The 24,980-nt window shown below is 44.0% G+C and overlaps 2 protein-coding genes across 8 annotated transcripts in view; one reads left to right on the top strand and one right to left on the bottom strand.

Moving 5' to 3' along the window:
- The first annotated feature begins 535 nt into the window (after positions 1–535).
- On the top strand, positions 536–5,546 carry LOC125319777 (predicted GPI-anchored protein 58). Its single transcript, XM_048291336.1, has 3 exons — positions 536–607; positions 1,725–2,343; positions 2,661–5,546. The coding sequence occupies exons 1-3, from the start codon at positions 536–538 to the stop codon at positions 2,861–2,863; spliced, it is 894 nt and encodes a 297-aa protein (XP_048147293.1). The 3' UTR covers positions 2,864–5,546.
- A 5,440-nt stretch (positions 5,547–10,986) lies between these two features.
- PDZD2 (PDZ domain containing 2) overlaps positions 10,987–24,980 on the bottom strand; it is a 140,030-nt gene continuing 126,036 nt past the window's right edge. For 6 of the 7 annotated variants that reach the window (XM_048290806.1, XM_048290804.1, XM_048290807.1 and 3 more), the window contains 4 exons: positions 21,944–22,045; positions 18,706–18,976; positions 16,579–16,719; positions 10,987–15,208 (listed from right to left, as the gene is read on the bottom strand). In XM_048290806.1, the coding sequence (XP_048146763.1) occupies positions 15,042–15,208; positions 16,579–16,719; positions 18,706–18,976; positions 21,944–22,045 (681 nt within the window). In that variant the 3' untranslated portion in view covers positions 10,987–15,041. The remainder of the gene's footprint in view (positions 15,209–16,578; positions 16,720–18,705; positions 18,977–21,943; positions 22,046–24,980) is intronic. The other variant, XM_048290805.1, reaches the window with a different exon arrangement.

Raw genomic sequence — 24,980 nt, 5'->3', positions numbered from 1 at the left:
CTGTCAGACTGTGGTGTGAGATGCAGCCCTGGGCATCACATGCTGCAGACCACCACACCTCTGCCCCAAGGGATGACGTGTCATGCAGACATCCTCCTGACCTGTTTACCTGCCTTCCCACCACCTAAAACCCAACAAACTTGTTTTGAAGAAACAGTTTCTTATGTAACAGGAATGACTGTCAAAGGCCAGCCCTGCCTGAACCGGGCTGAGTTACTAACAGGCACATTCATACAGCCAAAGAGACCCTAAACACATCAGGTCAAGGAAATAAGCCTACATGCCATATAGGTTATATACCAGCTGAGAGACAAAGGCAATACATTCTCAAAAACGTGAGAAACTTCTCTGTGGCCAACCTAAGCTGCTCTGACATGAGGTCACAATCTGGCAGGGTGTGCTGTGTGGTGCTGAGAGAGGCGGTCCACTGTTTTGGGAATGGCCTTGCAAAAGCCTCATCCAGCTATAACTTTCATTTAGCCATCTTGCTCTGAGAAATGCCCTGTCCGTGAGCTGGCACCACTGCCCCTCCTACATGCCAGCCCTGCAGCACCACTGTCCCAGCTGCCTCCTGTCGGGCACCGACGGGGCTGAGGTTTCCTACACAGTGAGAGAAATCAGCCGTGTTTAAGCATGCCATCATTCTGGGACATAGCAGGGAAAAGGGTATCTGCACTGAGCCGGTGAGTGATTCCCCTTTTAATGGAACTTCAAAGTCACCAGCATTTCCAGACACTTAATTTCAGAGGCTCCTACCCCATAGAATGGAGCTTCTCAACATGCTCTTGTGGGTCTGTATTACACTATGACATCTTAAGTTGTGTTTTGATGGGAGAGGTAGTAATTTAGTGACTTTCAGACACAAGTCAGTTTGTTGTTATGTCTGACCCATCTGCGTTTTCTTTACATCAAGCAGTTTTCATTTTCCCCTAAAAGCAGAAGTCCATGCCATGTGTCACAACATGAAGTATCAACTCTCTCTGAGACAGGAGGCAGAGGAGGGATCCATTTATCACTGGCAACTCTCCCAACATTGTGCAACAATCACAAAAACATGAGCGTGACTTTGTTCCAGCTCTTGTTTCTTGCAAAAAGCACTGTCTAAAATTACAGCAAGCACAGGTAAGTGTGCCCTGGCATGTGTCAGCCAGAGCCATGCTGAGCAGGCATTACACTGCCACAGGGAAGAACCAGCAGTGGGATGGTGGCCCCAAGTTGCCCAGGGCTGGTTTGAGGGCAAGGTCACCTTGAATAGAAAGAAGGTTTAGAGAATTGGGGTTGCTCGGCCTGGTGAAAGGAGGCTCCAGCCTTCCAGTACCTGAATGGGCCTATAAGAAAGATTGGGACAGACTTTTTAGAGGGGCCTTTTGCAACAGGACAAAGGGAATGATTTAAACTAAAGGTGCATTAATTAGATTAGCTATAAGGAAGAAGCTTTTTATTTGTATGGCGAAATACTGGCACAGGTTGCCCAGAGAGGTGGTGGATGTTCCATCCTGGGAAACATCCAAGGTCAGGTTGGGTGGGACTTAGAGCAAGCTAATCTAGTTTAAGATCTTTCTGTCTTTGTGGCTACAACCAGCAAAAAAAAGTGGCTGGTCTAGACGACCTTCAAGAGGTGCCTTCCAAATCAAACTATTCTATGCTTCTGTGATAATAACACACCCTATCCCTTTCTTCTGCTTGCCCAAGCACTCGCCACCCCTCCACTTCTTCTTCCTCAGCATGATCGAAACCCTGTCCACCTCTCCTGGACCACCACCACCACAAGCACAGCCCATCCTCCCATCTCCTCCTGCCCCACACACCGCATCCCTCCAGCCCTTTCCGCGCCGGCAGCGCAGGCGCTTCCCGGCCGGGGCTCCGCGTCGCCCGGGCACGCCACCGCCTGCCCGCCGGCCGCGGGGGGCGGGATCCCCGCGCCTTTTCGCTACGTCAGGAACGGGGAAACCCCCGCCGGCCGGCAGCCGCCTTTTAGCGCCGCGCTCCGCCTCCGTGCCGGCAGAGCGCTGCTGCCACCGACGCGAGAGCGCCCTGAGCGCTCCGTGCCGAGCCGAGCCGAGCCGAACCTGGGCGCTCTGTGCCCCGCCGAACCGAGCCTGGGCGCTCCGTGCCCCGCAGCCCAGTGCCCCGCCGAGCCGATCCTGGGCGCTCCGTGCCCCGCAGCTCCGTGCCCCGCCGAGCCGATCCTGGGCGCTCCGTGCCCCGCAGCTCCGTGCCCCGCCGAGCCGATCCTGGGCGCTCCGTGCCCCGCAGCTCCGTGCCCCGCCGAGCCGGGCCCCGCCGCCGCGAGGATGCCTGGTCGGACCCTGCGCAAAGCCGCGCCTCCTGCCGCTCCTGCAGGTACCGGAGGGTGAAGGAACGGGGGAGACGGGACGGGAAGGGACGGAAGAGGGACACACCGTGCTGCGCCCGGGCGCTGCTGGCCGGCTCCAGCAGCGCGCGATGGGGGGAGCGCCCGGCGCGGCTGCGGGCGCCCGTGTGGAGGCGGGAGCGATGCAGCTGCTGCCCCCAGCGAGTGGCGGGGAGAAACGGTGCGGGATGGGGTGTGCTTCACGTTGAGGAAAAAGTAAAATATTGAAGTACCGTAGTACCGTAGTACCGTAGCACCGCAGTACATGAGGATCTCATGAAAGCGATAACCACACGCGTTTCCGCAGGGCGCGAGGCGGCGGCGGAGGAGTGCGCCCTGGAGCTGGCCCGCATCGGCGACAGGTGGGACCTGCGGCAGAGGATCCTGAACCTGCTCGCCAAGTTGTTCTGCCCCGGAACGTGGGCTGCCCACGGACACGGCGAGGGGAACGGAGGAGGATCTTGGCTTTGTGGGTTTGGAAGAAGAGGCTCCACAGACAGTGGGAGATGAAGAAACCTCAAATCTGGTTGCATTGTATTGAGCTGCCCGTAGCCGCTGGAGGATGGCTATCACATGATTTGTCTGAAGAATGTTACAGCAATATTGGCGTATGAATGCCAGGTGGGAAATAAAGATAACGACGGGCAGAGCCTCTCAACCGTGCAGCAGTGACTTAGGGCAAGCCGGTGACATGGGGAGATTTGGGGCAAGGCTGAACTTGCCCTTCACCATGGTCTGAGAAGACTTTCAGGAACGCGGTTACCCCAGTCACCCTCTGGTCCTCATGTCCCATAACCCTGTTTCACCAAGGAGTTCGGGCCACCTCCTGGATGAAGCCAAAAAAAGTGTCAGTGTGTTGGAACTTGGGATCACATACCACACAGGAAAAGCCAGTTGCTGGATTTTTGACTGCTCCTCTTTTCTAAAGCATGGATCCTGCTGGACAGCGATCTGGTGGCGGGACGTAAAATTTATTAAAGTAAACCACTATCTTTATTGAAAAGTTCTTTGTTGCAGGATGTTGCTTTGCAGACTAAAAGTTGTAATTCTATGAATTAACACAGTGTTGCATAGTTCTAGCCTATATAAATATATAGTATAAGTTTATATATATATATATATAGTATGTATACGTAAAATATAAACGCGTGCACCGCTAGTGTATGTCATGAGTATTTAACAGAACTATTAATCGAAAGCTGTTTGTTTAGTCTCAAAACACAGTACGAAAAAATGTTCAAAACATGACAAAACTCAATATAAAAAGGTATATAAACGAAAAAAACCTATAATATTTTCTGATGATAAAGGAAATAAATCATGCTTCAGAGAGGGAAGCATATTTTAGCATTATATAAGATATATATCTGAATATATATTACACAAACACAGATATTGAGATAATTGTGGTGGAAGGATTCTTTCAATATTACAAAGAATTTCTTGATAACGGTACAGTTCTGCTGTGTCTTTATAAGTAACAAAATAGCTTCAATAGAAGTAGATCTTAAAGTCGAATCTCAAGTTTTGTTGAGAATGTTATTTATTCAAAGAAAGCAACTACCTCTCTTTGAAGAAATAATATCAATAGAATTGAGTGTTACAGCGGTACAAGAAAGTAGCCTTATGATTGCTAAATTATACTTACAGGCAGAGGTTCTTCCCTTGTACTTTATTTCCATTTCATTTCGTGGCCTCCTCATTTCAGTTCCAGAATGGTGAAGCTGCTGCAGCACATCCAGTGGATGGTGATGCATCATCACCACTGAGGAGTTACATGGGTGTAACCCATCTCACTGAGGGGATATTACCTTGGCTGGCTTCAGAGGACCTGAATTAAACATGTTGGTTGCAGTCAAGGCAAACAGTAACTCTACTAGTCAATTCATGTCAGGCTCCATCCTAAACAGTATTTTTCCTGGGTCCAAGATAGCAAAAAAAGGACTGAAGCTGATCCTGTTTCATAGCTACCTCTAGGGTCACTGGTCAGAGTTCCTTCTCTTAACTTGTCTATAAATACATTTGCATTTTATAAGACTGTATAGTTACACTTTCTGTTATTTGTGTCTATTCAAATTTTGTCTTCTCCTTTCTTGTGGTGGATTCCTGTTGGTATTTATAGTTTATTTTTCTGTTATCTCTTCTTAATCTGCCTTTGCAAAATTATCATTACGTAACTCTGGTCACTCTCACAACCAACCGTGTAGGGGATTTACATATTGACACTGACTTCTGTCACTGAGCAGAAGCTGACTGACTTTCCCTTCTTTCCACATGGAAGACTTAACCCCATCCATCCCAGTGGTTTTACCGGGAGCTTTGCTGTTGGCTTGAGCCACATGCATGGTTCCCTTCCCCTCTAAGCTAGCTAGTACCTTTTCAGGGAGAACACAATATTTCAAGAATAGTTGTTATTTATCTTAGTACTGCATAGCAGTGTGTTTGGCTGACATGTACATAGGTCAGTTTTTCAGGTACTAAAAAGTAAATGCAAAGAGTTTCAGATCAGCAGAACACCAGCTCCCAGGCTAAACTTCATCAAAGGCAGCTCCAGCTTCATAAGAAGGGTTGCTATTGTATGTCCTGCAGTTGGTGGAATCTTCATCAAGGACACTGAAAAATGACCATGCCTGTCTGGAACTCTCAGGAAAATTCAGCATTAGCAGTCACATTAGTAGCTGAAAAGTATGTGAATAAAACTCTTCTGTTCAATGTATGCTGCTTGGAAATTCAACAGGAAATAAGGTGTGGATTTGTAGAGCCCACCCAGTTCTTCAGGATGTAGCACATATGAATATTACAAAAAAAAAGTATACTCATAAATGCATTGTCATGGGGATATCCAAGTTTAGTGTTAGCACACTCTTTGTCTGCCTAGAAATGCAAAGACTATTTGCTTTTTTTGCAATGTTTTAGGTGTTTCGGTGCATTGTTAAGAATGGTAGTGTTCAACTGGAACTCAGGAAAAAGACACAGATGCAAGAGGTCAGTGCCAGTACATGACCAAGCACTTGCTGATGTTCACCCTAGATTTGTTGCTTCTGGGAAGGATCTACTTTATGACTTTATCAATGTGAGTTTGTTTTCCTTAAGGCCTGTTCTGGATGTGTGCCAGATGTGTTGCTGTATGCCTCACGCACGTATGTCTTGAATTCTTGCTAAGATAATAAATACAAAGTGTTTACAAGAAAAATGAGTTACAAAGGTTGCTGTAACTCGAGTTTTCTTTTGTGGATTGTAAATGTATGATTATATTATGCAAATTCCTTCCATGCTTCCATGTCAGCAGGGCAAAATCACCAGGGCAAGAGTAGAGTGCCAGCAGGTTTGCTTTGGGAGATTAGGCTTTGACTTCTGCCTTTAAGATGAACGAGGCATAACCATGACCTTGAACTTCGAAATGAGACACCTATTCTGGTATTTTTTGTTAATTACTGGCGGCGGAATATTTGGGTGATATTGGGGGTCCATTATTTCTGCCAGAGTAGCTGCAGCTTTGAAAAGGAGTGTCCCTAGTAAAGGACAGACATCCAAGTTTAGGGGTTTGTCTAAGATGCAGGCAGAAAGGGATACAGTGTTTTGTCAGGGAAATTTTTACTTCCTCCAAAGTTTGAAGCTGGAGTTCTGGAAGAGTGGGAAATGATGCTGCTTAGCACAAGGGGAATACCAGAGGGATAGTGCAGAGCACATTCTTCTTCCCTAAATCTGGGACCCAAAGATGTGTCTGTGCAGAGCAGAGCCTGAGGTCCTCACCTGCTATGCCAAGCACATCAGCAGCTGACTCACTGTGCTGCTTTTCCCCAGCTTCACAGGCAGGGAGCACCATGCCTGTGGCTCATATTCCCAGTGCAAGGAGGACTAAGATCTTCCGGGCCAAAGGCTCTTGTTTCTAACAACCAGAAAAAAACCCAAAGAGATGCAACTCTCTGTTCTTCCCCACTTAGTCACCAGCAGAAGCCTGGAAGATTTTTACTTTGGAGGGCATCGGTGAAGTGGTCCTGAGAAGGCCCATCAGCCTGGTGAAAAGTACTACCACAGCTACTGCACAGAGATCTGGTTTTGTAAAGCTTCAGCAGCAAATCATACTAGTGTGACTCGTCAGACTTGTGAAAACATCCAGACATTCTCACCTGCTTCCCACTGGAGTCTGGCCTCTCTCCAGCCCTCCAGAGCGGTGTCCAGTCACCTACGTAGCATAATGCTTGTGACCTGCTCCTCCCTAAAGGGCAGGAGAAAAAAAAAATCCTGTCACTGGGGCATGGCATTGCAATCTGAATGCACTTGACTCACCCACAAGCACCTGATACCAAAAACCCACAACAAACCCACCTGTTGAAGAAAACTGACAGAGTTGCCACCCTGGAATGCTCTCCATTTAGCACAGCACCTGGCTGGACAACAAGTGCAGCCCTGGGTCATGTTTGCACTGCGGTCCCCTAGGTGAAAACCAGCCTGGCCCCCTCAGCCAGCTCATGCCTTCACACCTGAGACTGAATGCACAAGTGGAATTTCTCAAACAAAGCGCCAGACAAGGAGATACTTCCTTCCTCTTCCCCTCATGGGATGTTTTTATAAATCAACTGAAAAACAATGTCTCATATGCTGGTCATTATTTTTAGCACACACTGCTAGATGGGACTAACTTTTATCACTTTCTTCCCATTAACACAAGAGGGTGTGAGGGCATTATGTGCATCCATGGAGGCGTAAGGAGGTCAGACAGGAAGGGCTGGGGATATGATGTGTTGCCTTTCAGTCTGTCAGGGTGTCCCCTGAAGCAGGGGACTGTCTGATGGTGGGACCGTCAGTGAGCAATAGTCCCAAAAGCTATTACAGCTGTAAACAAGGGTCCTCACCCAAGTGCGTCAGGACATTGTCTGGCCCACGTAACAAACGGGCCACACCAAGGCTGCCCTGCCTTCTCACGCATGGGCTCTTTGCAATGCAATTCTCACCAGCCTTCTGAAAGCGTGGAGGTTGGTGTCACTCCTTTAGCAACAGGAGATATCCCATGAAATGGCAATGACTGGAAATGAAACAGTTTCAGCTATTTCATCTTCAGCCATTTCATCTTTGGTGGCTTTGGTGTCATTCCCTCCTGCCCATGAAAGGATGGTGGGAGCACCACTAGGCTCAGAGGCTCAGCTCCTCCATGCCATGGTCATCACTTGAAGGGGCAAGGCACCTTTTTGTAGTGGACAGGCCAGCTTGAAAAAACAATTACTTTCAGCAGCACCAAGTAAGACCAATCCTAGGATGCTGGCACTTCCTCCCTCAGCTCCTGGGGCCTAGCTGAGATCACAGCCCCCTACTGCACGGCAGAAATTCAAGCAGCATTCTGCTTCCACCTTCTCCTTCGTGCTCCTGACAGGGATGTGACAAAGCCGCAACAAAGGCAGGAGGCCACAGTCATGTCTACCCTGCTCAGGATCAGGAATTAGGGAGGCAGTTTTCTGACAAGAGCAGCTGGACATTGGACATTCCCCAGCACCACCATAGCGCATCAAGGAAATGGCTTTGGTATGTAGGGAAAAATCCAAGGAATTTCAGCACCAGGTAACTTGTTTGCTCAGGGCAACGGTATCAGACTGATTCAGCTGCACAGAGGGGTGAGGCCTGCACATATGGAACTATCGGTGGAAAGGCAGGAAGTTCTGGGTTTAGTGTTGACTAACTTCAGAAAATACCCTGACTGACAGAAAATATCCTTCTGGTCACAGCTTTACACACTATGGGATGGAAGGGCAACTCCTTGTTTTAGGGAATGATATATACTTGCATCAAAGGTTCCTTCATATGATCATTAAAAGTGAAGGATTTTTTAAAAAGGAAAACAACTTAATTATTGCAGTCATTATTAATTTGTGAAGTTTTTAGCTGGGTCAAGTGCTTTAATAAACACAGCTACATGAAAGAGGAAGTCATGTCTGGCTTTCCCTATAAACAGAGTCCAAAACAGGCTTACTAAAGGCTGATTGAGACAGTCTGGTAACATCCATGCTCCTCACAATAACAAACACGTCATTTTTCAGAAGTGGTGGGGACCAGTCCTAGATAGTGCAGATCATTCAGTCCCCAGGCATCTATTGTTATGAGGCTGCTGGACACAGGAAGGAGGTACTGCAAAAGCAGTTACACAACCCAGTATTGCATAGAAAGGAAAATATCAAGCACCCAAATGCTGGACCAAAAATCTCCCAGCACCAGTCAAGGGCCAGGGACTGGCAGCACAGAGGCAGCAGGGTGGACATGTCCCCCCTGCAGCCATGGCTGGCTCTGTGGCTGACCCTGCATGGCCATGGGCACCAGGAAGTGCAGCCCAGGGCTGTGGTCTGGGAAGGTTTGACTTCCTCTTGTCATTGCAGTGATGTGCTACCCTGTGGCATCACCTCCCTCTGTTCATGAGTGTTATACCCAGCCAGCACCCGCCCTGCTCCTGGGTGGCCTGTGGGAACCTTCTCTCTCCCCAAGGGCTCTCCTTCATAGCATCCCTGCGAGGGGACAGTGACCTTTAGCTTCTGGTCAAATGTGGTAAAGTGGCATTTTTGATACATTCCTGGAAACAGAGATGAAGGAACAGACACACCAGAATCACAGACCCTATTCAGACAGCATTCAGTGATGCCAACAGGGAGCAGAAGAGCAGCAAAGCTGTAAAAAAATGAGAAATGAAATGGAACTTTTTAGGTAGAATCACATTTCAAATTCCTCATTTGCCCATGCCCTAAGGCTTTCACAATTGAGAGAATAAAAATTTTCTAGTACTTCACATGTCTTGGTGGATAAATGAAGTCACATGTACTAATCCATTTACAGATTAACTTCATTGTGTCTTCTTGCTTTTGTATTCCTCTTAGCTACTGACTGTGGCAATTAAGATTTCAATTAAAGATATTCAAGACTAATCTTACAAGAGCCATGCTGCTTGGAGGTTTGAGCCCTGCTGACCCCACCTCAGCCCACATGTTGGAGAAATCAGAAGAAGAGACAGGAAGATGGATACAGGGGACGCAGTGAAAGAGAGGAGAGAAGCTGGGCTGGCCCAGCACTGGTGACAGCAGGGGGGAGCAAAAAGGCAGAGGAAATTATGATTGAAAACATCTTCTTCCTTTTCCCTGTGCAGCCCTGGGGGAGAAGCCAGGCTCCAGCTGGGCACAGATGTGCTGAACCAAGCGCAAGGGGACTGCACACACCATCCCACACCTTCTCATCCATCTCCTTCCCATTCTGCTGGTTTTATGCCTTGCACAGTCTCACTGCACAACAGCACAGACGGCAGCACCCCTCGTCATCATGGCTGTGTGCAAGGGAGAGGGATGGGGAAAAAAGGGTCCCAAGACAGATGCAAGACTGGGATACCACAAAACTCCTCTTCCTCTCCAGCCCGGGAAAGAGTCCACGTGCCCAGAGGGCAGCCTGGGAGCCAGCCACACTGGCCTTTCCCACAGGATGAGTCAGCAGAAGCTGTGGTCTTATCCCTCCTCATGAGGTACTTGCTCGCTTGCACCCTTGCAGCGTGGCATCCAGAAACGGAAACCGAAAGCACACACAGCGGCTTCTGGGGCACAATCCTGGGGATGACGGAAATGTCCTCTGCACCACTGGCATAGGAGAGCAAACGCCTCCCTTCCCATCGCACAAAACCTCACCTGGCCTTTTTGGGCAGCACTGTGCACAGGAGGAACTAGTGAGGTTTGCCAGGTCTGGCACAAGACCCAGACAAGTGCCACGGGTACACCAAGGGAAGGTCAGGACTGCCCTGTGCCATGAGGGAGCGCTGCTGCAAGTGCCCAACCCAGCAGGCGAACACAGAGCAATGCACATGAGCCCGCAGTGTAAACACGCAAAGCCGCCAGCCCCTTCCTCCAGCTCAGCCTTCCCCGCAGTAACCAGCTGACGTGTCTGTGTGCTGCCAGGCAGCACGCGATTTTGGGCACCTCTGGCATTCCCCACATCAGAGCAGCTGAGAGGAGAGCTTTCTCGGCTGGCTCATCTTCCCATGAGGAAGGCTTGCTTTGACCTGCTGTGCAGTGACTGTGAAGTGACTTGTGTCTAAGAGAGTGGCCCACTTGATGCAAACCTCCCCAGTTTGGAGGCTGTGGTCTCCACCTCCCACTATGAGCTGCACTTCAACTCCACTCCACCCACAGAGAGTTTTCATCCCAGCCTGTTCCACCAGCTCACTGTGGCTTTGAAGGGAATTTTATCCACAGAGTAGGTGGGAAACTAGAACAAATACCAGATTAGGAATAGTTGTATAAAATCATTCTCTCCACATCTAACCCATTCCCTTACACGGTCTGGGAAGGAGGTACAGTTTATAAGCAATGTGCTCCAGGAGACTGCTGCTTTGATGAAAACTCCACATTTTCCTAGAACAGGGACAGAAAAAACCAAGATACCGAAGCAGGTTCTACAAATTACCTTGTACCACTTCTTAAATGCCTTCGTCCTCTTCACACTGAATGGCAGTTCTTACGAGTGCACTATTTTAGTTCTACCTTAGATGCACACCTGGACATCATTTACACAAAGTCTTTGACTGCTCTCCCTGACATCCGTGTCCCTGTGATGCCAGTTCCAACTGTAGACCAGACAGACTCTGGCATAACAAAATTAAATATCTAGAGGAGTACTAAGGATACCATTTATTTTCAAAATCACTAAAAAACCCAAGCAAAACAGTTTATGCTGATACAGATTCACAGAGAAGAGACAGAAATCAAAAAATGTACAATCTATTTCATGTTATTGCACTGACTTTTTTATAATATACAAGGCATATTAAACAGTTTTCATTAAAAGAAGTTTTATTTATATAAATAAAAGTGTAAATATACAATATCATACAATAAGTGTATCAGACTAACACACAAAATCTACCTACAGTGGGATCCCCATTTTTCTCATGAGCTAGTCTACTCTTCATCAATATTTTCACTTGTACATTTACATAACCTAAACATAGAAACAGGTAAACATTCCCATCTGGGAACACTTCCTTCAGAATTTGACAAGAACCACTGCAGAACATTAACCAGGGTTAATTTTACGTGGGCGTCATTAGGAAATATCACTTAACAGTTTCTTAATACTTATCTGTCCTTCTACTATTTTTTTTTGCGAGAAAATGATCAAATGTTTTTCCCTCCCTAATCTCAAGAGTTTTCAATACAGATGCAGTCCCTACAGAAGCTGGAAAGAGCTTCCAGGTACAAAAGGCTGCAGAATCTCACAGCAGCATCTCACTGCTCTCATATCCATGATGTGCACCTTTAGCTGCCCCAGGCCTGGATGCACCAAAGCCCTCTACTAAACCTTCTCCATCTAGGAGCAAACTCCCCTTGTCTGGAATGCCTTCAGCTCCCTGGTGAAGAAGTGCATAATTTCATCATGCTTATTTGGTCTTCTAAGATGCAGCTGCCAAGTCTCTGGGGGAGTCACTGCTCTCCCAGAGTTTGGCCAACACTCCTGCAGGGTGAAGAAATCACCATGGGGACTGATATGCAAACAGCAAGGCCAAAAATGGTCGTGATCCTACTGAATACTGATGAACTAATGCAACGCCTTCCATCATTTTAGTGCAACCAGGCTCTCAGAAAAACAACATTTACTTTGCCAGGTGTGTAACCAAAAGCTTACTACATCTGCTTGGTCTACCCATCATGTCTGTAATAAAGCAGACACCCATACTGCATAAATTCTGGAGCTTTTTCAGGGAATGTCACCCCAAGAGAGATGTCAGGAAATGCTACTGAAATCATACCAACATCTGTGAAGATGTTGTTCTTTCACAAGGAAAAAAAAAGTTATTTTCAGGAATGGAAACAATCAGGGTTAAATACAATTCTTTTGCTTGCTCTAATGTTAGTAGAGAAGTGTTATCATTCTACTCATAGTAACTATTATCAGATTTTAAACATTAAACCTATCTTTTAAATTATAGCCATTACTGAATCACACACAAAAATCCCCATTTCTGTTTGCTGTTACTCAGCCAACACTTATCTACGTGCATGTAAAATAAAATACTGAACAGTATCTGATTACTGAAAAAAAAGCCTTCTAAATCACTCACAATGAACAGTACCTGCAAATAAGCATCTGAAAATATCCACCACGTATCATCTTAAGACACTTCAAATTAACTTTAATTTACAAAATGAAGACTTTACCTTTGAGCTCACACTGGTTTAGGAGTGAGGGAGACATATGCCTCCCTGCGATGGAACCTCCAAAATTTTAGACTGCGGACTGAAAAAAATGCCATTTCCTAAAACACAGCTGTGATTTACTACACTGAAGTAGCAAAAAGTCAGTACTGCACTTGCACGTATTATACGTATACAGGTATGCATTCACTACGCTGCATTAAATTCCACATGCATTTTATGTATCTATTATACACTCTATTACAGTCGGATTTCGGTCATTCCTGAACAAGGCCTCACCATTCAGTTGTCATTGCCAAATTATTTTCTCCCTGTTTTTCAGCAAATATGCAGGGGTAACCTCTTCTATCCTATCACAGGCCTGGATCTCAGTGTGGTCCTCCAGCCCTAAGAGCTGCATCCTCCTGAAGCCTCTTCCACCACAGAGGTGACCGGAGGCACGGACCAGTCCTGATAGAGTGGCTGAGCTTTGGGTTCACAGGGGACCCAACTCCACAGTCACCTCACAGCACTGAATCTGAATTAGTTTCAGCAGAAATCCTGCAGGCAAAGGAGCTGTTGGACTACGTACAGTATTGCCTTTCCTGTAACCAAAAGCTGCATCTCTCCCTGGATTCACATGCTAATATGTCACTGAAAAAGAATTAAACCTATTTATTAATTTTTAGGCAAACATTGCACAGCTTTTCTGTTCATCTGGTCTCAGGTTGCCTCACAGAACTGAATTTTCTTCTGCTCATCATGAGCTGCAGTCTAATGAAGCTGTCACAGAAATGAACCGAAGCGAGTGCTCCACTAACCTGGAAGCAATTGCTTCAAGCACTGCTGAATAAATGTAAATAAACTGAACTACAGTACGATCTTGGCGTAGGGCCAAGTGACAAGCCCAGACCTTTTTGTAACAGCTATGCAGTGTCTTGGCTCACTAAAAACAGAGGCAGCACTTCAGACTTGGACTGGTTCCAGGCTGAGAGCTCTTCACCCTGGGCATGTTGGCTGCAAGCAGTCTCCAGCCTGATGTGATGAACGACCTGAGCACTGTGGAACAAACAACTTGTTCTCAGCTGATAAGGACACTGGCCCATTTCCTCCTGTATGTATTTTATGTTGTTTAGCTATCCCAGATGTAGGAAGAGAAATAACAGAGTCTAATCTCTTGCACCCATACACTCTCCTCCCAGCACAGCAGACTAAGCGGCATGGCCTGCTACTGATACCTCTTCTGCGAGTAGAGGTGAGAAAATCCAAACTAAGCTCCTGTGGCATTGCAACCCTTTCTCTTTTGCTGTACCCAACACCATGATTTTTCCCATCTACACAAACAGTTTTCAGTTTCACCACCCAGAACCCTCAGTATCAGCCCAATCCTGACGCAGTTGGGTGTACTTGCATCATCCACACACATCCTCACTCTCACACAAGCAAAAATAAATACTGGACAGGAGAAAACAAAGAAGACCAATTAAAAGCCACCACAAATATGGCCAGCTCAGATTTAATCTGTTATAATCCCCATTTTTAGATCACCACTTTTCAGCTTGAGTCTTTCAAGTTGGGCGGCCTTAAACCTCTTGAAGACAAATAAAAGCAGCCCAACTTGCAGACGTTCTTAGCGGTCGCTGAAGTCTGTAGGATCTGTAAGTGCTCAGCACTTGAAATTATCCCCCTTTTAAAAATATATATATTTTAAAGGTGCCTAACATTAGAAGCCTAAATTTGAAAATTCAGACCCCAATTTTTTATCGCCCCCATTTTAATCACAACTAACAACTCAGTATACACCTTGCTGGACAATCACCTATTATTTGGACATGATTTTCTTACAGATTTCTACCACATTAACACCAAGTGCTTTCTGATACAAATTGCACCTAGAAGTAGATTCAGGTGTGGTGGATGCTGAGTTAGTTCATTAGTTTTAAGAGGATTTTCAGCTTTGCAATAAAATGCTCTTATTTTAGGCATAGAAGTTGTGCAAAATTATACTCTCTTGTCATGCACTTTTAGCAAAACTGCACTTAGAAGAATAAAGTGAGATTGTTCCAGACATTCTCTTATTACAACAAAAAAAGAGGACCAGACCCTAAGGAAGTGTCCTTAAGACTTATTACAGCTAAGTGATATAGTACAGTCTAAAACCCACCCTTGTCAACAGGATGGCAACCAACAATTTCTACTACCAACACTCTGCAGATACTAAAAATATCAGGGACAGGCACAGTGTTATTTATCTCAGTCAAAATACTTTAAACCAAACCCAGGAGAGGTCTTGAAGTTCTAATAAAACTGCCACATAATACAAAATTGTCTCTAACTTTTGGCTTCCTTCATCCCCAATCATTAAGTGAGATTTGTGAAGCTCATCACATGCTTGCTCAGTGGTTCTCCAAGGCTCTTAGCACCTCTCTGTAAAGCATTAAGACACTTCTGTGTGGCTTTATAAATAAAGACAGCTTTCAGACAGTTCTAAATGGTTTGTCTTAGCAAGTGTGTAGTGCTTAGATGTAGTGCTTCCATCATACTGCAGTTCTGTGTTTTCTGATCAGCAACTGAACAGGCCCCTCTGGCACAGATTTAATGATGTTCCAGGCATCGTAATGCATGAGCCCAAGTAAAGACTTCCCACTAACAGCAAGAATTTCATCTCCAGTTTCTATGTTTCCAGATTGCTCCGCAGCACCACCTAGAAGCAAAAAAGGGTAAAAGTCAGTGTTAAGAGAAAGTGAACCTACAAAAATCTGCTTTCCACTGGGATGAAATACACCGTTTTTTTCCCAACTGCAACAATTTCAATACAAATCACAGCCGTTCAGCTCAGCTCTAGCAACCTACCCCAGGCTGCATCTCACAGAAAAGGTTATTTTAACCAAGATAAAGCCTTGTTCTCCGAGAAGATGTCTGGTTTTGAAGGAAACAACAGAAGTATATTAAATATGCTGAATGTTACCTCTGTAGCTGTAAGAAAATCTGGTTGATAAAATAACCGTGACATGTGGGATGGATGTACTTTCTCAATTTTAGCAGGGTAATAAGCAGATAATGCAGTAGATTGTAAAACCTGGGATGAACAAGCCAAACACTGGTAGCAAACTTTGGACAAACACCATTCACGGAAAGCTCCTAGAGAGGCGCACACCTTTCACTACTGATGAAATAATATTTTCTGTAATGATAATTAAGCTAACACGAGTCACCAGAGCGAGGGGATAAGGGCTGTATGTAAGGATGTAAATGAATGAGCTCAAAAATTAAACGTCCTTTACCCAAAGAAGCACTTTCTAAAGAGGGGAAAAACAAACACACACAAGAACTGCTAAGCAATTCAGTAAATACCTGTTTGATTTTTTATCTTGATGAGGGAATAAACCACACATTACTGAAAGGTAATTCTGTAAAAATGCTGTGCACATGCAGTTTCATTGAGAGTTTCAGCTGCCTTCAGAAAGGGCCTTATTTTTCACTAAACTGACACATGACATATGAAAGTCACAGTGTAGTTCTGGGATTTGTTTTCTTTCTATGTATGGCTCATGTAAGTTTAACTACCTGATGACAAACAAAGCACCCAAGACTGGCAGCTTTTGAATACAAATACCTCATATTCTTAGCAAAAACTAATGTTAATATTAAAAAAAAAAAAAAGACAAAAATATGGTAAAATTCACAATTGGACATAATGCAGGGCGGTGCTTGATTACCACACTGGTTATATGCACTATGTATTTCTTAGGAAAGAGAACTGGATAAGGCATGAATGTCTCAGACCACTATATAGATGACTGCTGCTGTAGTCTAATGTCTAGAAGAGTGGACAGAGCCATGCTTAGTAAAGCAGATTGCTCCACAAACATTTACTAGCAGATGCAATCCCTAGCCATTCCCAGGAGCGTTTTTTCTTTTAATGACCACTTTGGCCTAGTAAGTGGTAATAAATGAGAGCCACAAAACCCACCCTTGCTTCAAAAAAAACCGCTGAGTACAGTAATTGAAATATCTGTACTTTGCACAGACAAAAGGAAAACTGGGATAACATCCACTGCATGCATGTAGTACCTTTAAATATCCTTTTTACAAGCAAGGGCTTATCTCCAGCAATGGAAGCTTTTCCACCATCGAGACTGAATCCCAAGCCAGCAGAGGTTTTCAATAATTCAACGCAGATGACATCATTCATATCCAGGTTTGGATCTGCAATTGAACGTACACAGCATCTTGTTATGCAGACAACAGTAAATTGCAAGTTGTATTTGGTTGGTTTTTGCTTTTGCTGCACTGACAAGACAATTCAGAGTTCAGTTACTCAGACTAGAACAGGCCACCAAGCTTCTCAGAAGTGAATGCATTCTACTGTAGCTGCGAATGGGAGACAGCACAAAATGCATTTACACACAGAGATATTTTCAGTTTACATGTTCAACAAAACCTGCCAAGGCATCTTTTTTTTGGGCAAAATTATAGCTAGCAAGTTTAGCAAATGCTCTAAACATCAACAAAATAACTGAAAAATTACAAAAATAGGGAGTGGAGAGCATTTATTTTCCTTTCATTTGTTCCCTTTGCTTATTCAATGAGCTACATCTTTTTAAGTAACAGGAATGAATGAAATGTTTCATTAAGCAAACATATTCCATTCTCTTAAGCAAAAATCTGTAATCACTTACTAGGGTGAAAAATTGTTTCTAGTTTCCTATCTATGTATTTAATTATAATTAACTGTAGTTGCACCATGCCTCCTACATAGCAGATATTTCTGAAATGCAATATTGCTGTAGCTGAAATAAGATACAATTTTGCTTAAGAGGAAATAAATCTGCAGTTTTGGAAAACAGGATCCTCTTTGCTTAGTGTGATGTAATAATTATACAGTCTGCATTATCACAAATTACTGCTACTGTTATCTCAGACAAGTTTAAACGTTATCTAAAACATCTGGAGATGTCCTTTGCCTGGAAAGGTGGAAAGAGGTTCTGAATAACCCAACACTATTTTGTTTATGAGATCATGTTGCCCCCTAGTGCCTGGACCCAGCAGACATTCTGCATTTGTCAGGGTGCAGGATGTAGGGAGTTTAGGGCAGAGAGGGATTCTGAAGTAATTATACAGATTATATCCACGGGAGCAATTCCAGAAAGGCTGATCCATTAATTAACAGTGTGCTTTCTTCTTTTTTTTTTTTAAGCTGTGTTACAAAGTCATATCATAAAACTCAGTGTAAGCATAAAACAATAGAAACTGCTACAGAACATAAAACCCTGTGAGAACAGTAATGACTTCAGCCAACAGATTAAAAATAACTAAGTGGCAGCTCCGTGTCCTGGTTTTGGGGTGGACAGAGCTGAGTGCCTGGTGCTGCCCTGGAGGGCAGGACAAACCCTTGCCAACTCTCTCAGCAGAAAGCTTGTAACTGTGGCCCACTCCCTCCCCAGGACCCTGCAGCAGTGCAGCTCTGGAGCAGGTCATCCCCTGCTCCCAAGCAGCACCATCCAGACAGGTGCTGAAGAAGTCTGGGTCTTAAATCTACAAAAAAATTTCAGAGATCTCTTCCTAAGACCCCAGGTGCAGCCTTTACACCAAAATGCTGTCTTGTTCCTGAACAGGAACTTAATATTCCACTGATACATTGCCACTTAAACCATTTATCCCTGCTTTCCTACAGGATGGCTGAGTTCAATATGACTTACTTCCATTTACTGCAATATAAAAATAATTTTTTCTATGTTTCTAGTAGAAACAGTATGAAATCTGCTTTCACAGAGAACAAGCTCAGTTCCTATGCATAACAAATTGCAGGGCATGGGGTTTTGATTTTTTTTAATTTTTAAAATAATTTCTGGTTGTTTTCTTTCTTGCATTGACTACTGTTATTACTTAAAAGGAGTTTGTCCTGGATTGGAAGAATACGCGGAACCACTTACCTAAGTAGAAATTGGATTCGGCCCTAAATTAAGTCTTCTAAGTTTGTGCCTAGTTACAATAATTAAAAAAAAAAAACCCCCAAACAACAAAACCCCAAACTGTATTTAGGTTCCAAAAAGAACAAATAAAATTTAAAGGTAATTTCATTTTCTCCCTTCAATCACATAAGGCACAGACGCTTTTAATCTAAAACACATGGATATTTTTCCCTTCAGTCTGCTCTGCAAAGGAATTCTTCCAACTGTTCTTGGACAAAGATCATACCTGCTCCTATTTCCATGGAAACATCCTTTCCAGACCCCACACATTTTCTGCCAGTAGCTGATATCTCAAGTCTGGAGGAATTGTTTGTTTTGTCTTTTTCCTTGTGGATGACAACAACTGCATATTTGTACAGCCTTGCGTGATGAAGAGTATTCAGGACATCCCCATGGACTGAGCTTGCCAGAGATTTGCCATTGATTGACAGAACAAGATCTCCTCGATGGATAGTCCCTTCTTGAGATGCCACTCCCTTTGAAAACACTCTGTGGACCTAAAAGAAAGGTTTTAACAAGGGTATTTTAATCTCATGACCACACAAAGCATTCTACAGGCCAAGGTGAACACAGACGCTTTACTAACATTTGCAGCCAGTGTCCACTGCCTGGATATTGAGCACATAGCATCTGCTCCAGTGAACACCCTCAAAGTGATGAGACAGAGCTGCATTTGGGGATGGGGGAGTTCAGAGGAAAAGATGGCGTTATTGCATGGTCATTTCTAAGCCAAAGATAAGAAAAACAGCTAAGGAATGTAATATCACAATCACTTATGCTTTCACTAAACTCCTCAAAGGCCTTCAATTAACATATTTCAAGTGACACAGAGGTCAAATCCATGTCTGTGCCACAGCAACCACCAAGAACGCTGCGGTGTGTGACACCTACTCCCCCAGTTCCCACTGACTGGGACATGCATCCTGTGCTGTTTTCAAATGCACATTTCTAAACATCTGTGCACAGAAAGGCTCTGACTTACTGCAGCTGTACAAGTATTTAATTGTTTGCCTCAATCTGGCTGATCAAATATCATGTGAATGGATGGAAAGGGATGATTTAGCGACTTGAAATGCATTTTTCTAGAGAAAAAAAATACTCTATTCAGGGTGGATTAAACTTTGAGAAAACTTTCAGCAAGTTTAGATGTGTGTCATTTACAAAAAGGAACTGACTAAAAGACTCAAGATCCAGTATTTAAGGACTTGCCTACTAGGCACTCTAATTTTAGCAGCCAGAATATGGTTTCCCATGGAGACAGTACTGGGTCTGCCAAGCAAATGTTCAAGGCAGCAAATCCGTGGACACAATTCTGCATGGCATTATCTTTAGGAATTTATCCTAATACCCAGACCAACAGCAAGGCACTAGAAACCTTTTGGCTCCTGCTCCATCTCATTGTAGGGCCACACTGAGATGGGCACCTGCTACAACCCACAGATTCATGGAGATAAATTTCCAGCCAGTCTAAGCAGGCATTCAAAGCTGGAATAACAGCCTCAGTAACAGATCTAGGCATGCAAATGCAAGTGGAATACAGGGGTCATGTCCAAAAAAATCTGCTGCCTTCCCTCAGTTGCTCAGCTCCTCAGTACCTTGAAGCTCACTAGGCATTTCTATTTCTGCATCCAAGTATGGATATAACAGCCCATCTAAGCAGCTCAGTACTCAGTGGCAACCCTAAATATACCTGGGACCCAGAATCCCAGTAGGTCAATAACATTAATAAGATCCCTTTACACCCACTGAACAAAAAGCATCAGGAAAGAGCAGGAACAGACATTCTTCTGGTCTCATGGCTAACAGAACTCAGGAAAAGGACTTCATCAGCTCCTCAGTCTGAGAGAGCTTATTTTTTAGGTAGAGTCTCGGTCTCTAGGTAAGGAACTCTGTAAGGAACTCTCTGGGTGGGACACTGTTGAGCCTTCCTCTTGCTCAGAGCTGCCACTGTTTGGGCCAAAGACAGGGAACAACTTCTCCAGTGAGAGAAGTAGAGGCCTGCTCTCTAGACTTTGACCATATTCTAACTTAATGACAGTTTAATATAAAATACTTTAATTCTTCTGGTCTTCTCTAAAAGAAAAACCCAGAAGATTCCTGCAAGGGCTTCTGCAGGCCCCAAAACAGAGGACATACCCTTCTTCTAATCCCAGCATTTAATGGATCTCTCTCTTTTGGGGCAGAATTTAAATGCGTATTTTGTGTTAAAGAAACCATCACACAGGACACCAGTTTTCTTGGATTTTTCTGTCTCACTGATCTGTTTTTGAACAGTCACTTTTTACACACCAGTATCTTAATAGGACACTATCTTTTGTTCAGAATGCTCCTTAAGACTTAAAAAATCCCTAACCAGACAACAACCCTAATTAACTGACCACCCACAGTTCTTATTAACTCAAAACAAACTTGTGATGTGAAATTCATAATGTTTGCTTGTAGGAGCTTGGGTGGGTTGGACGGTCGGGACGGATGGAGACGAGAGATCTCTGAAGTCAGATCTTGGAACATGCGGTTTATTGCAAAGGGCGTGGGTACAGGGGCACTGCTTAGAGCTGCCAGACTCAGCTCGGAGCAGGCCCAAGAGAGCAATAGTGTAAGCGGGTAAGGGAGTAAGTAGAGTGGACAGGAGGTAAGTAAGAGAGTAACAGTGAAGTCCTGGTTACAATACAATAAATCATCTTCTGTACTGAATATTCTAATTTTCACTAACCAATCTAATACAAGATACAAATCCTATAGCATTTACATACAGCCTATAAGAGTTCTTATATTACCATAGAGTGTTACATCTTAACTTCTAAAAACTACTCTTTGGACCCCTTCTGCTGAGCTAGTAGGGTCTGCTCTGACCCTTGGACCTGCCTGCAAGCAGAGGGTATTGCTCAATCAAGAGGGGATTACCTTCAGTTGGCCATACCATTGTTTTCCAGTTGTTCAGTAACTAAGACTTGGTATCTCAAAGGTGGCCTTCATTTCGATGTCGCTTATAGTTTTCATATTCCCAAAATCTTTTGTCAGGCAATCATATTTATAAGGCTTTCCTGTTTCATCTTCCCCAACATTTGCTGAGGTCTGCAACAATCAGTCTCAGGATCTGAAAAATCCTTCAAAAACTTTGCTGCACAGAGTTTCCTTTCAAGAGCTGGGAATGAAAGTCTCCCCTAAAAGGCTGTGTGCACTGCAGCTGCATGCAGAATTTTATTTAAATGCATAGGATTTAGATCTAGCCCATCCCATCCAGTAACAGATTTTTAAATCCTGAAAGCATAATTGTTATCCATCTCCAATAATAAAAATTACGCTTCCCAGACATTCTGATTTCAGTAGCAGATGGTAAGCTGCTGCTTCTGAGAGACACTGTGAATGACTTGCAGTGAGTCTTGATAAACGAGCACTTGATCTAATCACCAGCCTGCTTTAAAGTGAGCTTTGTAGAAAAATGACTTGCAGCCATCACTTACTGTGACTGATTTCTGTTCCAAGTCTATTCCTCCAGCAACACTAAATCCCAGGCCAGCTCCTTCTTCTTTGTGCAAGACTACAAAGTATGTGTCTTCTTTGCTCTAGCAGAAAAATGGAGGTGCACAGGAAAGGGAAGAAGAAACACAAAACCAAAAATCAAGACCAAGCACCCACGTAAATGACAAATTCCCCATACCGACAGATTATGGCAGGTGAAAAAAGGCAACTCAAGGAATTAAAACTGAGATGTTAAATGCGTTTCACTTCATGCTACAGAATGAAGCAGCAATCTAGGAGAACTCAGGTGACAAGGAGGATTTCTTCAGCCAGTTCGAGGCTAGAAAACAAAGTCAAAATAAGGGTAGTGAAATGGCATTAAACTTTGGGCAGCCTAATTTCCACAGGCTGTAGTCAGTTTTGCATTGTTCAACATTTTGCAGTCAAAACGCAATATCCCCATACACCTTTCTGGACAAAGCACTGTACTATTTAGGGAATTACTAACACTTTTGTTATCCAATTTCTTCTTCCTCTTGAAAGGATAACATAGATGTAATGCAGGGCAGTTGCATTGACCTCTTCTCAGTAGTGCTGGACAATCTTGCAAGGCGCAGTGGCTACACTGCTGAAGCCTGGGAAGGTCAGATTGGACAGCAGAAAAAACTCTTTCACTTGGGAGATGAAAGTAAGGACCTGTTAGTGACCTAAACAAGACTAAGCTGCGCCATTGCAGAAATGGGACCATCCAGCACAGGAAAAGGATTGGTGCAGGTTTGCATCCAACAAGTCTGATGCTGTCACAGAGATCACATTTTGTGGTATAAGGGGAACTGTAGGAAGGAATTTGGTGGAGCAGGCACATAATAGCTAGCTCTGGGGCAGAGCATTAGATGTGGGAAGTAGAAAGCAGGTTTCTCAGCTTTTCCCCAGGACCCCATCTAACACCGGTTATTTCCAGAAACTGCCAATACTAAAATTAATAGTAAATCATTAGAAACCAATCTCTTTAATCTATTTAGCATTATTTACTTAGTTCACTAAACTCAACATATTAACTCAGCATTTGCCTTTTGTTTTGAAAGACACAGATCATTAGTGGTTTTGGTGAAACAACAGTCAAATTTTTGGTTTCGCTGCATCTTTTTTGCCAAAAAGTGTCTGTGGAAGATTTCCTACACTAGAGGCATCCCTGCAATATACAGAAGCAATGTCAGAAACTGATGTCACCCTGTGCCACATCACTGATCCATCAGCACTCAAGGAGAGAGGAGCAGTGAGGGCAGAACATCTTTGTCCACAGTGTTTTAAGACCCTGCTCACCTGTACTCAAGTCAGAACAGCTTTATGTTTGGCTTGAAATAATAAAATCAGTTAAGTAACCAGGCTAGCTCCTTTCCAAGTGCAGTGAAGGCAAAGAAAATATATACCTATCTTTGACTGTTAGTACTATAGCAACCCTTTTTGTTCAAGAGGTCAGGCTCTTTCCAACCCTTGATTATCTCAACTTAATTTGCTTAACACTGGTGAAGGAAAGAAAAAAAGTGAGTTAGTTCAGATGTTAAAAGAGTTATTCAAGGATCGTATGTGTTGAGCCAGCCAACAACACAGTCTGGATACCGGCTTCCCATTCCCTAGGTGCATTCTCTCCCTCCCCAGCCCTCAAAGCTGCTCCTTGCCAGCACACGTAATATTGGGTAGAGACCTGGTTATGGATGCTTACTGCTTTACTTGTACACACAAAGGACACACCGGCCTCCAGTAATCACCTCTGTTTAGACTGTCAGCCAAAGATATCAGTCATAGAGACCTAAATAAAGTGCCCTTTTTTCATTATTAGTAGTAGCATTTATTAAATGCTAGCAGAAAATTCAGCACTATTTAGAGCAAAGGATGGTGACAAACCCTTCCCAGGGAAGCTCTCACTCCAAATCAGGCAGTCCATCTCATTTTTCAACTACTGGATAACTACGAAGAACTGTTCTATTGTACGTTCAAAATCCACCATTTGAATAGCATAAAATTTTCCAGAGTATGTGCCACACTGGGCTTAAATATGGGTAAGAAACTATGCAGACAAGAAGTGCATTCCAAAAAGCATTCAGCTTTATAAATACTTGAGCTCTCAGACTCTGAAAACTGGCATAAATAAATAATCTCTCCAAGACCCCATGCAAAACATTTTAGAGAAAACTTAATTACCTCTGTCCAGTTGTGCAATCCAATCCTAATTTTATCAGTAAACCTAGGTAACCCTCTTGGCTCACCAAGCTTTTGAGACTTGCATGCTTTAGCTAGGCTGTGCCCTGGAAGGAGATAAAGCTGGATATTTTCGGGAGGTCCTTTCCCCCCTCAGCCTGTTCTATGTTTGAAATTGCAATCTTTGTGCACAAAACTCAAGAACACTCTAGATGCAGCTCAGCCAGCAGTTATGCAGACCAGATGGCAGTTTCCCTTCCAGCACTGTCATTATTTTATCAACTTCTGTTCTGATTTAATAAGGATGTGGATGTATCCCACAAACAGAAACACCGAAAGCAGAGAAGTAATGTTCTGGCAGGCATTTCACTTTGGAAGTCTTCTTCAAACACCTAGATAATGAAGCAGGTTATCTTGATGCAAAAACCAGTTTCCACAGAAGAGAACAAAAAGGTCACAGGAGTCTCTTATAAACTCTTCAGCAGCCACATTCTGGTGTTCAAGTTCAGCATTAAACGAAACAAATTCAACTTCTGTGATTTCAGCTTCTAGCAGAAAGCATCAGGCACAAAGAGGAGCAGAGCTTCCCTTGCATGGTGGGGAAACTGAGTCTGATCCAGATGGCTGGTGGAAAGCTAAATTCTGATGTGCAGTTACCGGGGAGCCCAGATGGAAGAATACTTTTCCACTTAAAATAGGTATATTTATTATGACTCAAAACTGCTTTTGAACTTTATTATACAAAAAGCCATTCAAAATTATTACAGGCTTATAGCAGGCATTCAAAAGCCAGCATTAGTAAAATTAACATCAACTGCAGTTGATAGTAATAGCCTGCCA

This window comes from Corvus hawaiiensis, chromosome Z (genome assembly GCF_020740725.1).
Source record: "Corvus hawaiiensis isolate bCorHaw1 chromosome Z, bCorHaw1.pri.cur, whole genome shotgun sequence".
NCBI classification, from domain to species: Eukaryota; Metazoa; Chordata; class Aves; order Passeriformes; family Corvidae; genus Corvus; species Corvus hawaiiensis.
The sequence above is the reverse complement of the archived record's forward strand: the minus strand, read 5'-3'. Positions and strand labels throughout refer to the sequence as shown.

Excerpts from the sequence above, each read along its gene's own strand:
- LOC125319777 (XM_048291336.1), top strand. The coding sequence starts at position 536 with ATGCCAGCCCTGCAGCACCACTGTCCCAGCTGCCTCCTGTCGGGCACC. Across the intron at positions 608-1,724 it reads GGGCTGAGGTTTCCTACACA|CATGATCGAAACCCTGTCCA; the intron begins GTGAGAGAAATC and ends CTTCTTCCTCAG. Across the intron at positions 2,344-2,660 it reads GCCTCCTGCCGCTCCTGCAG|GGCGCGAGGCGGCGGCGGAG; the intron begins GTACCGGAGGGT and ends GCGTTTCCGCAG.